Raw genomic sequence first — 19,494 nt, 5'->3', positions numbered from 1 at the left:
CTTCCTTCCTCCAGCAGTCCTTCCCCTGCCCCATATTAATCTCCCTGTGAGCTGCTTCCATGCAATTTCCTAGCATAACAGTCATCACCCCTGATGGCATCACCTGTCTCAGGCTGTCGATTGTGAGGGCAGACCTGTGCCTCATTTGCTTACTGCTGTGCTCCGGTGCCTGGGACTATGCATGACACACAGTAGGGGATCTCTCAGAACCCGGGGTCTGAGGAGCACAGTTTGAAAATCATTAAAGGATGGCCAGCTGGCACCTTAGGTTTGTGAAGGAAGCTGCCACATCCTTTTTCCCTGCATCTCAAGTTCAGCTGGAGCTCAAAGTCAGCGTCCAATTTGTGAAAATGCAGGTGAGACAGGCAAGGGATATCTGATTCCCACTGGAACCATCTCAGAAGCAGGGAAGATGAGGAGATGAGAAATTCTTCCTCTCTTAGAGTAGATGTGAGGCAGAGCCTTCACATCTTGCCCGCCAAAATTCAGGGCTGGCAAACCCCACTCCTTTCCTCGTCAGTGCCTGTGGCGGGCGTCACTTCCTGAGTGCAGCACACTTTACTGCTGAGCCTGGAAGGCCCCCTTCCAGCCCTTCTCCATCCTGCATGAAACCTATGTACAAAGCCTATTTGTCAGCTCCAGTCCAGGTGATTTGATCTTAACCAGCTCCTTACATCTGGATACCTGGGCTCAAGGACAGGCATGCAATGACGGTGAGTTTTTTTCCATCTTGCATGGATATGGAGGGGGCACATTATCCCCAACCTGATTTCTCAAGCTGGCAAATGGACGCTCTGAACTTCCTGCACTGTCTTTCACGTGTGATAAACCACCTGCCCTCCTGGGAGTAGTTCTGCTGCTGGGCTTCACACATGGGCACGCTGCCCCGCTCAACGGCAGCAGGTATTTGGGCTCCAGCAAGGACCCATTCCAGCTGCAGCAATTGTCTTCTCCTTAAAACCAATGAATGGGAAACTAGCTCTGCCAACACCGAGTGGAATGAGCCCAGAATGATTGAGTCATCCTCTCAGGAAGGTGAGGTTTTGATTGGCGGGGTTGCTTTTTCTTCATCTTTACCACAATATGAACCCGGAGGCATCCAGATGTTGCCATAAGCCTGGAAAAGTTATCATCCATAAGTGTTTTGAGGGCAAAGGCTAAGGTTTTGGGAAATACTTCTGTTGTCTCCTGCAGAGTACCCTGTGGAACTCTGCACGCACAGGGTTTGCCAGCAAAGCTGCAGGGTTACTACCTAATTAACGCAAGTTAAGTATAATCTGCTTTCTGAGAAGTACACACTATGTTTAGGCTGTAAGTTGATTATGGAGTCAAATAAGCTCTGAACTGATAACTCTTACCCAGTGATTTCAGCTGTTTAGACTGGCTGAGCATGACAAAGGAAGCAAAAAAAGGCCCACAAACAACCAAAATAGATGCCATGAAGTCCCACATTAAGATCTGTAGACTTAACAGTAGGGAATCCTTCCAGTTACTCTCTTAGAGCTTATTTACTTCAACTGTACAAACAACTCCAATGAGCTAGACATGCCTCATTTGCAGATTATAGCATGCTAGGAAAAGCATATTTAACAGTACATATGCTGTGTATCTCTGGAAGTGGGGATATTGACAGAAAAATAAGGTGCTAGCTGGGAGCAAGTTCAGAGAAAGAAACACCATATTGAACCTTATAATAACTCCAAAAATTATAGTGGTTTGGTTTGGAGATGTTTGACATAGGGGCAATAATCCTACAAACCTTCAGAGTCCATCTTACAAATGTCATTTTAGTGTAGTGAGGCATAATGATGCTGCTGAATCATTTGTTGAAGGCAAATTAAATTATGTTCCTCTTTAAAAGAGGGGGAAGGATATAATTCATACTATAATTTTTAAAATGTAAGATGACACATATTTTTAAGTATTTGGAAGTTAAAGGGGTAAGCTTTGCCCATCAGAAAAGTTAATACTCGTAGGGTAGCTTTAGCCTTGATGATGCCATTTAGATGTGGCATCATTGCCATAAGACACCAGAGCTGAGGCTGAGTTGAACCTGTAGGGATAGCAAGTATGAATCCCAGGGATTTGGACAGAGAGAATAGATGACCCAGGCCTTGGGCCCCAATATGTTTCCTAAATCTAGGATGTATTTCAAATGCTGAGAGCAAACCATAAAATGACAAAGGCTATCAGGAGACCCTCAGGTTCAGCCTGGGGCAGTAGCCTGCCTTTCTTATCTGTGATGGATGATCTCATGCAGGGATTGAGACCGAACTCTAGAGGCCATCACTGTGCTATTTTTGTCGGCTTGTTTGTGTTTTTTAATTTTTAATTATTTCACTTAGCAGCCCTAAGCGACTCAGAAGTATGTTCTGGTGTGACTATCCCAGCTCAGCTGGTTGCTGCCCCTCTTTGGTCCAGGCTGGGCCAGGGCCACTGTACCATGTGCTCCTGCTTGTAATGAAGGAAGAAACCAGGGGATCATGACAGATAGTCCTTGGCTACAAGTTCACACAGAAAGCATTAGGATCTCTGGGCAAAGAAATTCAGTCTTGGGTTTCTAATACTTCATCTTCTGAAATCTAATCAAACATTTTATTGAACTTTAAAGCTAAAAGGAATACATTTAATAAAAGCTTTAGAGCCCAACAGATCCAGGTTTGAATTACGGTGTTTGCACCTGACTAAATCTGGGTGGCTTTGGACAAGTCATGTCAGCTGAGTAGGCCTCAGTTTTCTCATCCGCAAAATGGGATGCATCATGGGAACAAAAATACCTATCTGACAGGACTGTTGTGATAATTAAATAAGAAAATATAAATAAATAGAACATCTAACATGGTGTCTGACACATAAAAAATACTAAAAAAATGGTTATTATTACAAAAATTTATTTGGTTGAAGTCACCCTGCTGAAAGAGGTGGAACATGAACCAGAAGGCAGGTTCAAGTTCCTCTGTCAAAAGACATCCCACCTTACGAGCGACTGTCTCCTCTGAAATGGCTGACGTTTGCCACCTGGTTGGTGGGAGGGGTCTGAGATAATAAAACACTCCACTCAATCTCTCGTCCATTTTCTCCCTGAAGTGTGTCAAGCAGGTAAAGCTGTGAGGGAATCAGCAAGGGTCTCACCGAATCAGCCCACTGGCTCGGGAGCTCATTCTCTCCTGCATAGGACATCCAGGCCTGGTTTCTGTAGGATGAGGGAGGCGTTGGGATGAAGTAGCCTGTGAAGCCTGGTCTGTTGGCAGCTGGGATGGCGAACACTGCTGGCACTGTGTTACCTGGTAGGGAGGAGATGGACAGGGGAGATTAGGCCAGCACCCTGCCCAACGGACCGGCATTTTGCACAAACTGGGGGAAGCTGGGAAACAGGAGAGGACACGGGCATTGGGGAAGGGGGTGATGAGGGACAACAGATCCCCACCTGCAGCCCCAGCCCTGCCCACGTGCTCCGTACAGGAGGCCTATCATCTGCCTCGCTTTCTAGAGAAGTGATGGCTCACCAGCCCTTGCTGAGCTCTCACCAACTCCCCCATCCCCATCCCAACTTCTCTGACCTGTTGGCAAGAGAATAAGAAACTTTAGTGTCCAGATGTTTTCCCCCCAGGAGGATGGGTATTTTTAAGCAGCCAAGAAAAGGAACCAGAAGGAATGGAATCTATACAAGTGGAATTTTTGGACACAGTGATGCTTTAATAAGTGTTGACAACTGGGGGCTTGCAGTTTGAGCTTAACAGGTACGATTTGAATGAACTAAAAATTCCAGTTAGGGCATGAGCAAACCTCAATGTTCATTTCAGCACTGTTTGTAATAGCAAAAAACTGGAAACAACCAATACTTAGTCCCTCACCAGGGGAAAGGATAGATGGTGGCATATCATATCATAGATACCAAAGGGCAGCTTAAAGGAATGAACTTGGTCTGTATGTATGGGGCAACCTGAAGAAATACTAAAAACAATGTTGAGTCAAGAAAACAAATTGTGAAAGGAAATGCATAGCTTGACATAACTTATGTAAATTTAAAATCTGTACAGAATTAATATACGCTCTTGTATGTACCTACATATGCAGCAAAAAGTTACCACCACGACTTAAGAACCGTGATTACCTCTGGGGAGAGGGGTAATGAGATAGGGGTGGAGAGTTGCATCTGTAATGCTTTGACAATATATAAATAAAAAAGAAACCCCCGAAGTCCAGCAATATGTTAACATATACTCTGACTGTAACATATCTTAGTATTTCATCACATTTCAGATCTTTTTTAAGAAATAAAAGCAGTAGCTCTTCTCCACAGGGCTGCTGAAGTCCAGAGGGAATCCAGCAGTAGGGTTGCTTTGATTGCTGAGCAGGGCAGAGAGGAGGGGGAGTTCGTTTTCGGGGGTGGGGAAGGGTCAATAGCACAGCGCAGGGGCTGGGACCGGACCTTTCCTTGCCCACCTGAGTAATTTAAAGCCGACTGGTCCAACTGCGCCACGGCCACGGGGCCCCTGGACACCTGCGCGAAGGAGGCGCTGTCGTGCAGCTGGGCCGGCTCGGGCCCTGCGGACTCGGCCATCCTGGTCTTGCTGCCGACATCCGAGGTGGACCTGGGCGGGGCAGACGGGCTGCGTCAGCCGCTTCCCGAGCCGCGGCCGGCCGGGCCCAGGGCGGTGGTCCTGCGGCGGCCACCTCTGCGACCCGCCTGTGGGAGCCCCAGGGGCCTCCAAACCGCAGGAGAGTGGGACCCGGCCCCGGCCGCCCCCGGATTTGCCCCCAAATAACAAAGGAGGCCGACACGCCCAGACTTGTGGCGGCCGCGGTGGTGGCCTGAGCTGGAGTCATTTTTAGAAACTCAAGGCAAGTGCTCCCCTGAGAGTGGCTCTTGTGTCTCTGGGGAGTAGAACACTTAATTTCCACATAAAAATAAGCCAAGCAATTAGCGCTGAGTATTAGCTGGGGAAGGTCGACCAGGGAGATGGTGACATCATCGGTAGCCAATGAGAAGGCCCCGTCTGGAGTGCGCGGTCGCCCCGCTCCAGAAACGGGACCCGGGACGGCTGCGCGGCCCACGTTCACTGCTGCTGCAGCAGGAAGCAAGCAGCCCAAGGCTGTGGGAAGCTCTGGCTGCTCCCGGGGGCAAGAGCCCAACACTTTCTACGCATTATGAATGAGAGAACATTTTTTTTTTGGTGCCACAGGCAAGAAGCCATTTAGCACATCATATTTCCACTTAGTGCTCAAAAAGCCATTTTAGAAGAGGGTAGACTGGGCCCTCCCCTGCTATAAAGGGTACTTTAGCCAGTCTGTCTTCTCTTTCACAGAGGGACTTCAGGCTCTCCTAAAATTAAAATGGAAGGAGGCAGAAGCAGCTACAGCAGGTGGCAGACTGCCAACTTAGCAGCCACCCTCTGAGCGGGCAGAACAGAGCCACAGCAAGGACGCAGGTGGGGAGGCAGAGGGCTGGGTTCGAGCTACCTCCTCTCTCTGAGCCTCAGTTTCCTCCTCTGTAAAATGAAAGAGGTGGATGATCTCATCTCAAAGACTTGTTCTAATCCCAGGCTTATAAGGAGGGCAGTGACCTGTTACATGGTGAGGGTGGCAGACAGTGTGGAACGACATGGGAGGAGGCTGGTGGTTGAGAGAAGAAATAAGAAATAGATGCTGTTCTTCTGCAGACCTACCACAAAGGCCTCATGCAAAGCTGCTCCCATCCAGAACCCGTAGGAGTAACTGAGAAGCCCCCTACTATCCCCAGGGAGGGTAAACACAGAGGCTGGGCTGTGCACATTCCACAGGGCAGGTGCTGGAGCTCAGCTGTCTAGGGGTCTCCCTTTCTTAGTCCTTCCCTCCCCCTCCTGCCCGCTCACTACCACAGCCCGGGCTTCCTACATGCTGTTCCAGGCTTCTGCTACTCATTTAGAAAATTCTTCCCTGGAAAATTCTTGGGTTCTCCATACATTCAGTTCCCCTTGAGGAATCCCAGAGGAATTCCAGAGCCTTTGAGATCATGTAGACTCTTGCCTTCATTTCACAGATAAGAAAACGGGCCACTCAGTTGGGGCAACTTGCCGGGAGTTACTCAGCAGGCTACTGGCAGGTTAGGATGGAGCCCTGGTCTGCTGCTTCCCACCCCTTCAGCTCAACTGGGGTCAAGAGGTAGTATCTACACACAGTTTGGCATTCTAAACCGTGGAAAGGAGGGCAAGGTCGTTTCTGAGGGAAACTCATTTTTCTTCACCGTTTTCACAAAGTCCAGACCTCTGGTCCACAGACAGGGTGTGACCAGCATATTTCAGAGAGGCTAGGATGGGGGACCCCCGGCTGCAGCTTGTAGGTACCACAGGGCCCAGTGCTTTCTCCCAACCTTGGACATGATGAATATTCTGACCTCTCCCAGGGCTCATGGCTTTTGTGTTTTTTTGTCTGTTTTTATTTAAGACTTGTATATCTCTTTATAAGCTCTATATCATGATAGAGCAAAGAGTGTGCTGAATATATATGTCACAATCAACATACCTGAGTTCCTGGGCTTCCAGCCTCCTCATTTTGGAAGCTAACAGAGTCAGGGCTGAGACCTACTGCTACCTGGCCTCTTGGACACCCTCCCTAAATAACAAAGGGACTTCGGTGTGCACACACGTGGCAGGAAGTGCCCAGATTTGAGGCAGCTGTGGTGGCCCGAGCTGGAGTAAGTTTTAGAAGTTCAGGGTCAGGGTATAGGGCTTTCAGGGTGTGGAGCAGTGGACCTTGGGTTTCTTCAATTATGGGTTCTATAGGACTTCCTATTTAAAATAAGAAAGTTAACCCTCTGTGGGTCCCCACCACCACTTCCTTCATGGTACCTTGGGGTGCCCCAAGCACATGGTTGTCTATACAGATGATGCACCCTGAATGGGGCTGGGCATGAAGGAAATCTGCCTGGTTGGGGTAAGTGGGACCAAATCCTTTCCAAATATTGCAAACAAGGCAGAGCAAGGAATGTGTTACCGCCTGAGAGAAGCAACAGCCACAGGGCCCGTCCGAGGAGGTACAGGTGGAGGGGGAGAGCCCGTGACCATTTCAGGAAGCTGGGAGAACCTGTAGGCCTGTAAAAGAGACAAGCAAATAGAGGGAGGTTTGTTAAAACCCAGAGTCAATCAGCACACATATTCTTCTTATTTAAAAGAGAAACAAACTCCCAAGAGTTGGACTTTGCCTCCTGCCTCAGACTTTTCCTTAGATCTTCCTTAACATGTTCCCAGCCCCTCTTCTATCTTATCTCCCACCACTCTGCTCTTTGCTTGGGCCGCTGCAGACACAAAGTCCTTCAACTGTCCTTAGAGCCTGCCAAGTTCTGTCCCGCCTCGGGCTCTTGTGCATCATAGTGCTGCTTCTCTGGGGGATGCTTGTCCCAATTCTTCCCAGACCACCTTCCTTCATTTCATTCATCCAATCCCATGTTCCCCTAGGGCCCCATTTAATCTATCTCCATGTTATGCCCTATTTTTTGTCATAGCAACTGCCATTCTCTGGTGTTATATTGTTGCTTGTTTATTTGTTATCTTCCACCAACTAGACTCTAAGGAGGGCAGCAGCATTATTGTGAGCTATGTCCTCCTGCCTTGAATGGTGGCTGGTGTACATTGGATGATCAATAAATATTAGATGAATGAATCAATGATTACATTTCACTTTCTCACTTATGGAAAGCAGGTTTAGTGGGGGAAAGCAATGGGTTTGGAGTCACGAGGTCTGGGTAAAGGTCCTGGTTTGCTGATGAATAGATTTTATGTCCCAAAGAAAGTCAGGTGACCTCTCTGGGCCTCAGTATCTTCTTCTGAAATGGAGACAAGGATGCCCTGCTCAGAGGGATGCTGAGAAGATCAGGCAGGTCAGTGTATGTGTAAGTATGTGCACTCTATAAAGCTCTATTCAAAGGTAAAGTATTGAAACTTCATAAAAGTATAGACTTTAATCAGCACATGGGGGATAAAAAAAATCTAGCAAATTTGAAAAAGAACAAATAGAACTTTTAGAGATGACATGTAATTACTGAACTAAAACTGTCAACATAGGGGAAATGACTAATAGATTTTTCACAGATAAAGAGAGAATTAATAAACTAGAAAATAGAATTGAAGAAATTACAAGAATGAAGCACAAAGGAGACAGAAAGAGACAAGGAGATAAAAAATATAAAAAGGAAGTAAAAAATATGGAGGACACAGTAGAAGGTCTAACATGCAGCTAATCAAAGTTCCAATGGGGAAGTTGGAGAAAGGAGGAGAGGTAATATTTGAAGAAGCAATGACTAAGAATTTTCCAGGATAGATAAAACTCAATAAATTAATAAGCTCAGGAAGTATTCTAAGCAGAATAAATGTATCCTAAGCAGATAAATAAAATAAAACACACACCTAGATACACTATAATGAAATGGCAGAATACTAAAGACAAACAGAAGATCTTAAAAGCAGCCAGAGAAAAAAGGCATATCAGTTATAAAGGGATGATATTTAGACTGACAGGTGAATTCTCAACAGCACCCAGAGGAACATGGCATACAAAGTGCTCAAAGAAAATAACTGTCAATTTAGAAGTGTATCAGCAACTTTCCAGAAAAAGAGTGAAATAAAACATTTACCCAGAGCTAGAGGTACTGAATGAGTCAACATGGAAAATAACATTACCATGCTGCATTTCCATTTTTTGAGCATTAGTAAACTATTATATGCTAAGGTAGTATTCAGTGAACCAAAATCTTAAGTTCCACTAGATCTTAAATTCCTTGGGGCTCAGCAACCATGTCTATCTCATCTTTCTACCTTATAAGGCAAAATGCTTTGAACTTAATAGTGCTAAGTAACTGTTTGCCAAATGGATAATGAATGACCCAGGAGTCAGAATACTCAGCTTCTCATTGTCAGATTCTCAGATTCTCATCTTGATTCAGCCATTCACTTTCTGAGGACATTTCATTCAGTCTCTCTGTACCTCAGTTTTTTGTTTTTGTTTTCCTTCTGAAATAAGGTGTTGGAGTAGCTCATGGGATTCCAAATAAACATTTCCATATCCATGAAATCATTTTCACATACACTGAACACATAACCAGATTAAAGCAGAGCTTTTCTGGTTGAAGGTGGTGGGGGTGCCTTGGTGAATTTGGTGATTTGCATGATGTGCATAATGTCAGCCTGGGGAGCCCCCTGAACCATAAGGTTTTGCAGAGAGTTTGAACACTGTCCTGGATTTCTATTCAGCTTTGTTTTGTATGTATGCATTGCATTTAATGATAATGTATTATCATTAAAACAACTAAGGACACACCTTTCCCAAAACAGAGACAGAGCTTTATAGCCCCTCTTCTCTCTCCTCCGGCCTCATGATATTTAGTAGAGGAGACAGTCAGACAACTTATTTTTATCCCTGGTTCTTGGAAGGCTTACCCTGAGTCAACACAGTTTTCCAGCCAAGATAAAGTTTTCTATGCCTGTGTCTGTCCTGTAGGAGTTCACCAAAGAATTGGTAAAATGTTCTGAACTTTTGACAAGTACCAAGGGAATTCCCTCCCTTGTTACATTTTTCCAGGTATAAGGCAAGACCACACAGGAGACAAGAGAGTCCCCTTTGGTGTGTATCCTGGGGACCCTGTGGCAGCCACAGGAGCCACATAAAAAGCAAAGAGGCAGCCTGTGCACTGTGTTCAGGGGCTAAAGGAATCCCCCCAACAATGTCTCCTAACTCCCCCTGTGCAGGTTCCCCATGGTTCAAAGTCTTCCTGGTTTCACTCCTCATGTATTTGGAACCTGGCTCCCTGCTTTGTGACTGGAAGCTACTGCTCAAAACTGTTGCCTTGTTCCAAGTTTCCAGTTCCATGAGGTACCCAAGGACACCATCTTTTGGAGTCCCTGCCCTCTGGCTAGGAAGATTAAAGACTCAGAACTGAGGGCAGTCTTTGAGAATAGGTCTCAGGTCTCTGAGGTGGATGGAGTCTGGGTCTGACTAGAATAGGCCATTCTTCGGGCTCAGAAGTTTGGTTGTAAAAGTAGGCGGGGAAAAGTGACTACACTCTACTCAAAGTTCTGGTCCTAATGTCCCTGGGTAGGGGGTGAGGGAGTGGGTCAGGGCCATTCTCTCTAAACAGTCCCAGGGAGACCAAGCCCAGGTGAGACCAACTGTGTGCTCTCCCTCCCTGTGCATGTGCATCCATCTGGGAGGGGAACATGGTCAAAGATCAGCTTCAAGAGTAGCACTATAGGGGTGATAGGTCAAAGGGGGCAGCCTGAGGCTGGAGGGACAGGTCAGGTGGTCTCAGGCTTTGCATTGGTAGGGGAAGGATGACTGATAAGTAAGTCAACCGACTCTCATTGGAGGCCCTTGACCAGTGCCAGCAAATCAGCCCCACATCAGAGTGCATGCGTCAGTCTTTCCATATCTGCTGCCAGTGCACAATGCCCCTTCTAGTGTGCTGTGCTGACCCTGGGACTACTGCTCAGGCAGAATGAGTGTATCTACCTAAGTCTGTACGCAGCTCTAAGTAATTTTATGTTCTGGTGGAGGAAACAGAATCTTCTAGAAGGATAGTTAGTATTTAGTTGGAAACAGAGGGTTTGGTAATTGAAGATTAACCCTATCATGAAAACTCAGTGCTTATCTTGATCTGTCAGTTCACCAAGAGCTACAAATGGAGCAATATCTGAGGCTTTCAAGGCCTTGGGGGTCATAGGAGGTTCAAGCTGGAAAGAGAGGAGGAGACATTTGAGGCCACACTCCTTCCCTTAAAACAGGGGCTATGAAGCCCAGGGAGATGAACTGACTTGTCTAAAATCAAACAGCCAATTAAGGGCATTGACTCATAACTGCGAGCTAAGGGTGGCTGGTGCAGAGGGCACAGGTTTAGGGTCAGACAAAACTGGAGTTGAATCCTGACTTGATCCTTACTGGCTGCTTGAGCTCAAGCAACTCGCCATCTCTGTGTCTGCTTTCTCACTCAGTGATGAAAGTCACAGTATCATACCCCCATTTCAAAGGCTGTTTGAAAGACTCACTTTATATGCTCATGTATCTGGCACACAGTAGGTACTTGATAAGTGATATTCTCTTTCTTTGGAGAGAGGATACTAATTTGATATAGTAATTGTAGTAACTAAGACTGCCCCCCTCTACCGCCTCCCACCCCCAATTCTTTGACTCCAGGGCCCTTCCCCTGACCCAAGCAGCAAGGGCATCCTACCGTCCTGCCCCAAGGAAGGCAGGCTGCAGCCACTGGGGATGGCCCAAGAGCTATTTCTTACTGGAGATTCAAAAGTCAAAGCTTTTGAATTGCAAGGTTTAGGATTTTGAATATCAAAAACCTAAGCCCTAAGGCACCCAAGGCCTAAGGTTGATGCCCAAGCAAGAGATTTGGTCACAGTGAGGAACATTTAGGCTCTCTGCCCCTAGATCAGGCAAACACCCTTTGGTTAGGAAGGAGAGAAAAGCCAGTGGGAAGCAAGAGAGCTTAGATGCTGATGGGTGTGGGAAGGGGCTCCATGTCCTGTCTCACTCTGTGAATATGAGGAAGATGCTACAGTGGGCAGAGGGGCAGGTAGGTGTGTGTGTGTGTGTGTGTGTGTGTGTGTGTGTGTGTGTGTGTGTGTGTGTGTGTGTGTGTGTGTGTGTGTGTGTGTGTGTGTGTGTGTGACAGATAGAGATGGGGGAGACAGAGCGAGAGAGAGAAGAAGCACGCTCAGCATGGGAGGAAGAGAGCGAGGGGTCTGGTGAGAGCGTGTGAGCAGGAAGAGCAGGACACAGCCGCACTCCGCCTGGACCCACAGCTAGAGACTCGACAGGACCAAGACCTTCCAAGGGATGCCAGCCGGAGTAGTTAGGTAAGGACAAACTGGGACTAGATACTGACACCTTCTCCCTACCCCCTCACCATGCTGGGCACCAGGGTGTCCTCCTGCAAATTAGCTTAACCCAGGGATAGGGAGGGAGACCCTGAACCAACTGAGATTGAACTTTTGGCACATGGAGATGATTACAGAAAAATAAATAAAGTATGTGTCTTGCATTCCTGAGTTTGTGGGCTGGATAAGAATTCTCCAGACTTCATCTCCTACTCCCTCTCTCCCTTCCCATGCAGCCTTCCTGTATAGACTGTGGTTGTCACTCACTTGAATGATTTTTCTAAGCTTAGCTGGATATGCATGTGCTGGATGTCGGGTGTCAGTTGGTCTCCAAGGGTAATTTCTCAGGGTAGGCTGAAGGCCAAGATTGCCATGCCCAGGCTGGCCCAGGTAAGACAGAGTGACCTGCCTTCACGGACTCCTGAGCCCTGGGCCGTGCCCGTCACCAGCGCCTGAGGGGCCTTCTCCCAGAGTCCAGCTTCATCCAATTGCCCCAGATGTGCAACCAGAGGTGGAGGGAATCCAGTAATAACTGGTACTGAATTTCCCACCCACCTGGTCAGACGGGGGCTTAGAACAGATTCATATTTGATTTGGAAAAACAGAAGAAATGTAACATTGGACCCAAGTGTTGTGGTAGATGGAAACTCTTTCCTGATATGTCTGTATGTTTCATTAACAAAGGGTTAGGAAGGGGTATTTTTGTTGTTTTTGAGGGAAGAGGAGGTAAAAAGCTCTCAATTTCATTCTAATAGAGATGTCTCCCTTACAAGGGGCAATGATAGGAATGGAAAAAATCCCCTCAAACTGGGTAAGCTTCCTTATGAGAAGGCCACACTCCCACGTTTTGGAGATTGCAGTTCTCATCAGAGTCCAGAGGACATCCTGGTGGTTCACCTGGCCAAAGTGTGCACAGCAGGTGGGCTTTGAAGTTAGAGAGCTCTGGCTTCTAAGCCTAGTTCTCCTCTTGACAGCTCTGTGCTCTTGGGCAAGTTTCTTTACTTCTCCAAGCCTCAGTTTCCTCATCAAGTTCCCAGGGATGATAATATAGGCCTCAGAGTGGGTACTAGATTAAAAGAGATAATGTCTCCATAGCACTCAGGTTAGTGTCCAGGACACAGTGGGAGTGCAACAGATGGCAGCTGCTGATGTTACTATTATTGTAACTGTTACTTCCATCCATCAAGCCTCCAGGAGGGAAGATGTTTTAACCCTGCTGCCTTTCTCTGAATCCCCTACTGATAACAACAGGAGGCTGGTGGATGTTTTCATGTCACTTGGTACAGACCCATTATGGATGCTACCAAAATTGGACTGATCATTAAGTGTCAAGTCCAATTTCTTCACAGATTCAAGGAGTAAAATATGGTCAAGAGTTTCCTGAATTGCAGGGCAGAAATCCCAAGCTGCCAACAGTAACCTTTTCCACAGATGTAAATGCCATCAGCCCTGCCTAGTGCCTTTAAAACCACCAGCTTGCAGTTATCCTCTGGCAGAGCTCGAGGCCGTTCCTTTTGGGAAGCTGCAAAGTAATCATAGTTATCATTGTAAGTTGCCACCTTTCCTATTGATTTCCACATTATCATAGCCTAGAGCTCTTGGCAAGGACATGGGTTAGCAATCATCATTTCTACTGTGTGTTCTTAGCTATTTTCCCCTTTCATGAAAATACAGACCACATGTGTTGCCAGCAAAACAGGAAACCTTAATAACAGAATGGCTTTTATTATTGTTTCGCTTTGAAGGCCCATCTCTCTTTTGTGTTATTTCTTACTCTTTTTCCATTTTTTGATGGCTTTATTTTTTTAAGTATATAATACTGATGTTTTTGCCCTTCTTGACACAACTGCCAACCCCAAATTAGAGCAAACAGAATCATCTAGGTTTTTATATGTCCCCCAGTGAAATTTTTAGATGGTTTTATTAAACTGAGGTATAATGGGTGTGGGATGTGGCATCTTCCTGCCTGTCGCTGGTTGAAGACTCATCGTGGTCATTCAAGTTTTTCTCTCTGAAGCCCAGATCTCTCTACGGATCCCCAGGACCTGGCTTCTAGCCAGAAGGGTCCAGTTGTTCTTGAGAATTATCTTTAAAGAAAAGTGAAGCTTCTCTGAGCCACTGAGAGGGGACACCTGGAGCAAACTCTTAGAGGACTTTAACGGAGTAGGAGGAGAAGGTGCAGTCTCGGTACCATCAGAGACAGCATAGAACTACTGTTTCCCAGTGAAAAGGAAAGAATATATTTTATCATTTATCAAGTAATTTGATGTGTGAGACCATTTGAGGAACTCTGATTACTATTAGTAAACAAGTATTGGGTGCTCATGAGATGCCGACTGTGCTAAGCACCTTACACGAATTACCACCTCATTCTCACAGCAGCTGTCTTATCACAACTATTTTTTTTTTTTGGTTGAGGCATCTGAGGCTCAGAGTTGTAGTCACTGGCTTAGGGCATTCAGCTGGTGAGTGACAGTGCTCCGGGTGGAGGGAAAATCTAGGGACGTGGTCAATGTATGGAGATCAAGAAGGATTAGCTGATGAAATTGAAGTCAGTGTGAATCAATATAGAATGGATGCAGGCAACTTTTCCCAGGACACAGACACTTAAGAGGTGCACATACATGTTGTAAGATTAGGGTGGTTTCTAAATCTCAGTAAGAAAATCCCTTCTTCTCCTTACAGGAGGGTTCTGATTCAACAGGTACTTAATTGAAAACTGTAATTGTGGAAACTGTAATGTGATGGCCATAGGAAAGTATTTTAAGGTGTCAGATTTGTAAGGCTCGGTGAGAATTTTCTAACTCTTTCTATAAAAAGCATGTTTGGATTCCAGACTGATGGGAGTGTGGCAAAGGTGGCCCCAGAGTTGCCAACTCTCTTCTGGAAGGCAGTTCTTCTTGACCATGTCCAGCAGTTCCCTGGTGGCAGAGGCAAACTCATATTTCTGAGATCTGGGTATTGCCCCCAAATACTCTGTTTTTGCCTAAAAAGTATGTTAGGAATTTTGCACTATATCCTACCCATCTCTCAGAAAACAGGATGCAAAAAAGATGGCTGTGTTCACCACATTTCCTTTACTGCCTGCACTTCCCAGATGTGTGTGTGTCAGCCTGAGAAGATGACTTCAGTAACGCTCAGCTCTCCTAATAATGTCTTACTTCCCCAAATTGGCTTTGACTTAATGAAGATGGTACTGAGCAGCACACATAAGTATTCTGGCCCTCTTGGTCACCTGGCTTCTCACGACAGGTTTGTAAGTTAGTATTCCTACTAGTGAAGCAGTTGTGAGCTTCATCAGCATGAGTCAGATTCCCAGGATCACATCACTGTGGGGCGAATGGGCATAAAGAGACATTCTGCACCGGCCGAAAAGACAAACCCTGGCAGTGGTGATAGCCCCTGTAAGCACAGCCAGCCTGCCCCGGAGGTTCTCTTTGAAATAAACTTCCGTCTCTCCTCCTAATGTTTAATCAACAGGAAACGTTAGACAAGAGACTGACATTCAGAGAGAGAATGTCACCAACAGAGGGAAGCAGTATCAAGGGGAGACATCTCAGTGGCTTGGGGGTGGGAGTGGAGATGACTCTGGAGCAAAGGAGTTCAATAAGGAAATTCATAATTGTGTGCAGGCTATGTAGTTATCACAGCATAACAATAATTTATTAAGTGTCAGTATAGTGCGGACCTTGGAGGGTAGGGGTATGAAGTTATCACAAGGCTCTGCAAGCCCACAGGTGTCCCAACAGTCCATGGCAAATGAGATAAATAATGTAGATGGAGAGGCAGTGTAACATCGCACAAAGCAGAAGAGCACACTGGTTAGGAACTGGTGCCAGACTGCCTGGCCTTGGGTCCCAGCTCCACCCCCTCCTGACTGTGTGACTTGAACAAGTGTGTAACCTCAGTTTCCTTATCTGCAAAATAGGGATAAAATAAGGACCTGTCTCAGAGGCTTGTGGTAAGGGCTAATTTGTTAACATATACATGACACTCATATCAGTTCCTAATGACAGTAAAGCACTCAATAAGTGTCAGCTTGTACTATGTAGTTACATATCACAAGGGCAATTTATAAGGCTCTGTTAATGAGCGGCCCTTGAGGCTAGGCCATGGACTTCCGCATGGAATCTATACATGCAGAAAGCACTGTCTACTCTTGTCTATGACTTATAAAACTACGCCTGTCTTTTTAAAAAGATATCGGTAGATGCTATGGTAATGAACAAAATACAAATCAAGATTGTAGTTTAAATTATGGGAGCTTTCAGTCACCAGGTGCTTTCTCAGATACTGACATGCGGTTCCCCTCGAGGACATGTTCATGACTGATGCCACCATAGCATTTACTGCATGCCTGGCATTCTTCTAGTAGCTCACATATATCAACTCCTTCAATCTTTCCAACCCCAAGAGGTAGGAATTTTTCCTTATTTATTTCACCTGTAGAGAATTTAAATAATGTCCCCAAGTTACAAAGCCCGTGAGTGGTGTGAGTGGTAGACCTGGGATTCGAAGTCAAGCTATGGCTTCCAAAGCCTCTGGCCTGAACCACCAGGCTACATGGCTGCTGAACAAGTGATGTGTTTTGACATTTAAATAGGTCGTCATACTTGGAAATGCAGGAAACTATTGGTGAGTGAAGTAGGAGGTCAGCCCTTTACAGGAGAGATAGTAAAAGAGGAAATTCATTATAAGATGTATATGGTTGGACATAAGGGCTTTCTGTTGCCTGTGCCCACAGGACTAAAAGACTTAGGCTTGGATCATGGTGTTGGATGGGATGAGAGCTCAGCAAAGTTCATCTCCAAATCCCAAGGCAGCTTGTCACTTAAAAGTCCCTCTTCTGAGACCCCAGTTGGAACACCCTGGGCGGACTGACATGATGATGCAGGTGCGGGGGAGTCTGACTTACCGGCCTGGGAAGACTGTACTGGTACATCTCTGGGCGGTAGGTTGGCACCCACTGCACACCAGCCATGGGCCGCGTCATGGTTCCCGGAGCGCTGGTCACCACCTCTGAGTAGGGCAGGTGCTGTGCTGAGCCATAGGCCTCCTGGTGCCGGCTCTGGCCCGCGTGGCCCGCAGATGCCAGGCTAAAGGCCTCCTCCAGTAGCATGTGCATCTGCTGCCGGACCTCGTCAATGGAGGGCTGGGAGCTCAGCGTGGATGTCTCTGAGTGGCCTTTCATCTGCCTCGACCTGGCATAGCCTCGGGGCTCATTAACCCTGTCAATGTTGGTTTCCTCTATGAGTTCAGGCTCAGTCTGTGGGATCAACAAAAAGCCCATTGACTTGTTAATTAACTTTCCTTCTCATTCTTGTGGTCTGTAGTTTACCCTAAAATGTTCAGTTTAGACAGGTGATAGGAGGTGTATATGCTAATTGATATTATATCCTAGGTGCCCTACCCAGGAATTTACACTACAGGGGTAGGCAGTTAGCACTATATTAGTAAGGCCATGGTCCAGCTCTCTATGTGTGCCCCAGTAACCCACAGCTCCAGGAGTGCAGCAGGCTTTGCTCATTAGCATGATGATAATGAGAAATGCTTTTCATCGACGGTATTCTCTAATCCTTTTAGAGACATTCTCACGCTTATGCTTTTAGGTAATAGAGCTTCTGATAGTCTAACACCAAGGGCTGGTGCTCTTGACTACAGACTCATCCTCTAAATGAACCTGTGTCCAGCCATTTAGGGAGATGCTGTTGCCAGATGCCAGCTACCAGAGAGAACAACAAAACCCCCCTCTAGATCAGGATCTCAAAGCGTGGTGCACAGTGGCCAGAAGCTCTCCAGGCCGGGCCTGGCAATCTGTGCTTTTTTAAGCCCTTTTGTAGATTCTGTGCCTGCCTGCCCAAGTCTGAGACCCACTGCTCTAGAGTGTTATCCTGCCTTCCCCCAGTTAACCTTTTTTTTAGGCAGTAGCTGCAGTACCTAAGTGGGCAGAGAGCTGGGGCCTCATCAGCTTCCAGAGCAGGCTGCAGGGACTGTCCTATGGCTGCCGGATAATGGATGCAAATCTAAAAAGTCTGTCATGTGTGACAGACTTTGGTCTGAGACCTGCTTTTTGATAACCTGATAGTGAGGCTGTGGGAGAGTAGTTAATCCATGTCCACTAAAAGAAGTGGAGAGTTCTGCAAGAATAAATAGGCATAGATCAGCTTGCCACCCTGCTCTTCACATTACATAAGTAGCACACTGTCACTTCAGAAAAATTAGGAAATACAGATTAGCAAGAGGGGAAAAAAATTCAAAACTTATTAACATTTGGTGTACTTATTACACTCCCGAGCCTATCTGAGTTTGTGTAGACACTCCTCCATACACGCATGCCCATTTAACAAGATTTATGTATTAATATCCTGGTTCTGGGGGCTTATTATTTTACATAGAATGAATATTCTCCTACCTGGGTTCCACAATCTAACTAACAGCTGTCTGACCTTGGGCAATGTCTCAGCTTAAGTTTCCCCAATATATACAGATGTGGATGAAGTGAAGGTTCCTGTGGCCAGGATTCTCACCTGGCCCTGGTTGGCTAGCTCACTACACATGTGTGGGCAATACATCATTATTGACTGTATATAAAGAGCTCCACCTAGTACTATGGGCAATATGGTGGCATGGCTGCAAGGCTGCAGGAGAGCGGAGCAGAGGCTGGAGTGGTGGCAGCATAGAGAAGAGAGGCTGAGACGGCTGCGGGGGGCAGAGAGGCCCAGAGGCAGAGACCGGCTTACTGCATGCAGACTCGCTCTGAGTGGACGGGATTCTAGTGACTGACCTGCCATGGTGGAAGTAAAGTTGGGTGTAACCCTTTCATCTCGAGAGCATTCTACTGTCATTTCTTGGTTACATTGAATCCGTAGTGAACTGCCCAGGGCTGAAACCCATTGGCAAGACAACAGATAATTTATTTTGGAAAATAATTCTAGGGAAAAGGAGTGGGGGCCTAGAATGAGTAAACTGGGGAAGGAAGAAAAGCCAGTCACGAGTGGGGACTAATTTAGTGATCGCTGTGAGCAACTGAGGCTTAATTCCACTGGGCCGTCTGAGAAACCATGTAGAATGTGCATTAGGGTGTAACTTCATTATTATACCAGCTCTCACCCCCCATTAGTCAAGGGTGCTCTACAAACTGTAACTTTGCACAGGCGCCAGATGCACAAGAATGAGCTCCCAAAGGTGTCCCACAGAATGGTGGCAGAAAAGCCTCAAGGCAGCACCAAGAGCTGAGGGACTGCGACAGTGACACAGTCAAGATGCTGCTGTACAGGGCAGACGCTGCAGCATTGGCCAATTTCAGAAGATCAGAAGATTCAGAAGATTTCAGAGGGCAGAAAGGACTTTCCAATCAGGAAAATCACTTAACTTTTTGACATTTCAGTTCCCTTGTCTGGAAAATGAGGATAATAATAAGACCTGCCTCCACAGGTTTTTATAAGGATTAAATAAGATGATACAGGTAGAGTTTAGAACAGTCACACGTGGTGGAAGCACAACGGCTCCTGTTGTCATCGTCGTCATTATTATACTTCTATTCATTCAGCCACACATAGTTCTCAGGAGATTATTATATATAAAGCATCTGGACACAGGATATATAATAATGAGCACAGGAAGAAAATGTCAGGGA

The 19,494-nt window shown here is 46.3% G+C and overlaps 1 protein-coding gene across 5 annotated transcripts in view; it reads right to left on the bottom strand.

Annotated features, from left to right (window-relative positions):
* The window catches only part of KIAA1549L (KIAA1549 like), a 265,523-nt gene that overhangs the window by 4,899 nt on the left and 241,130 nt on the right, over positions 1–19,494 (bottom strand). For all 5 annotated transcript variants that reach the window (XM_037019715.2, XM_037019708.2, XM_073216380.1 and 2 more), the window contains 4 exons: positions 16,774–17,124; positions 6,976–7,073; positions 4,447–4,595; positions 3,133–3,284 (listed from right to left, as the gene is read on the bottom strand). In XM_037019715.2, the coding sequence (XP_036875610.2) occupies positions 3,133–3,284; positions 4,447–4,595; positions 6,976–7,073; positions 16,774–17,124 (750 nt within the window). The remainder of the gene's footprint in view (positions 1–3,132; positions 3,285–4,446; positions 4,596–6,975; positions 7,074–16,773; positions 17,125–19,494) is intronic.

The sequence above is a fragment of the Manis javanica genome, chromosome 11 (assembly GCF_040802235.1).
Source record: "Manis javanica isolate MJ-LG chromosome 11, MJ_LKY, whole genome shotgun sequence".
Classification (NCBI taxonomy): domain Eukaryota; kingdom Metazoa; phylum Chordata; class Mammalia; order Pholidota; family Manidae; genus Manis; species Manis javanica.
This window is presented reverse-complemented; position numbering and strand designations above follow the sequence as displayed.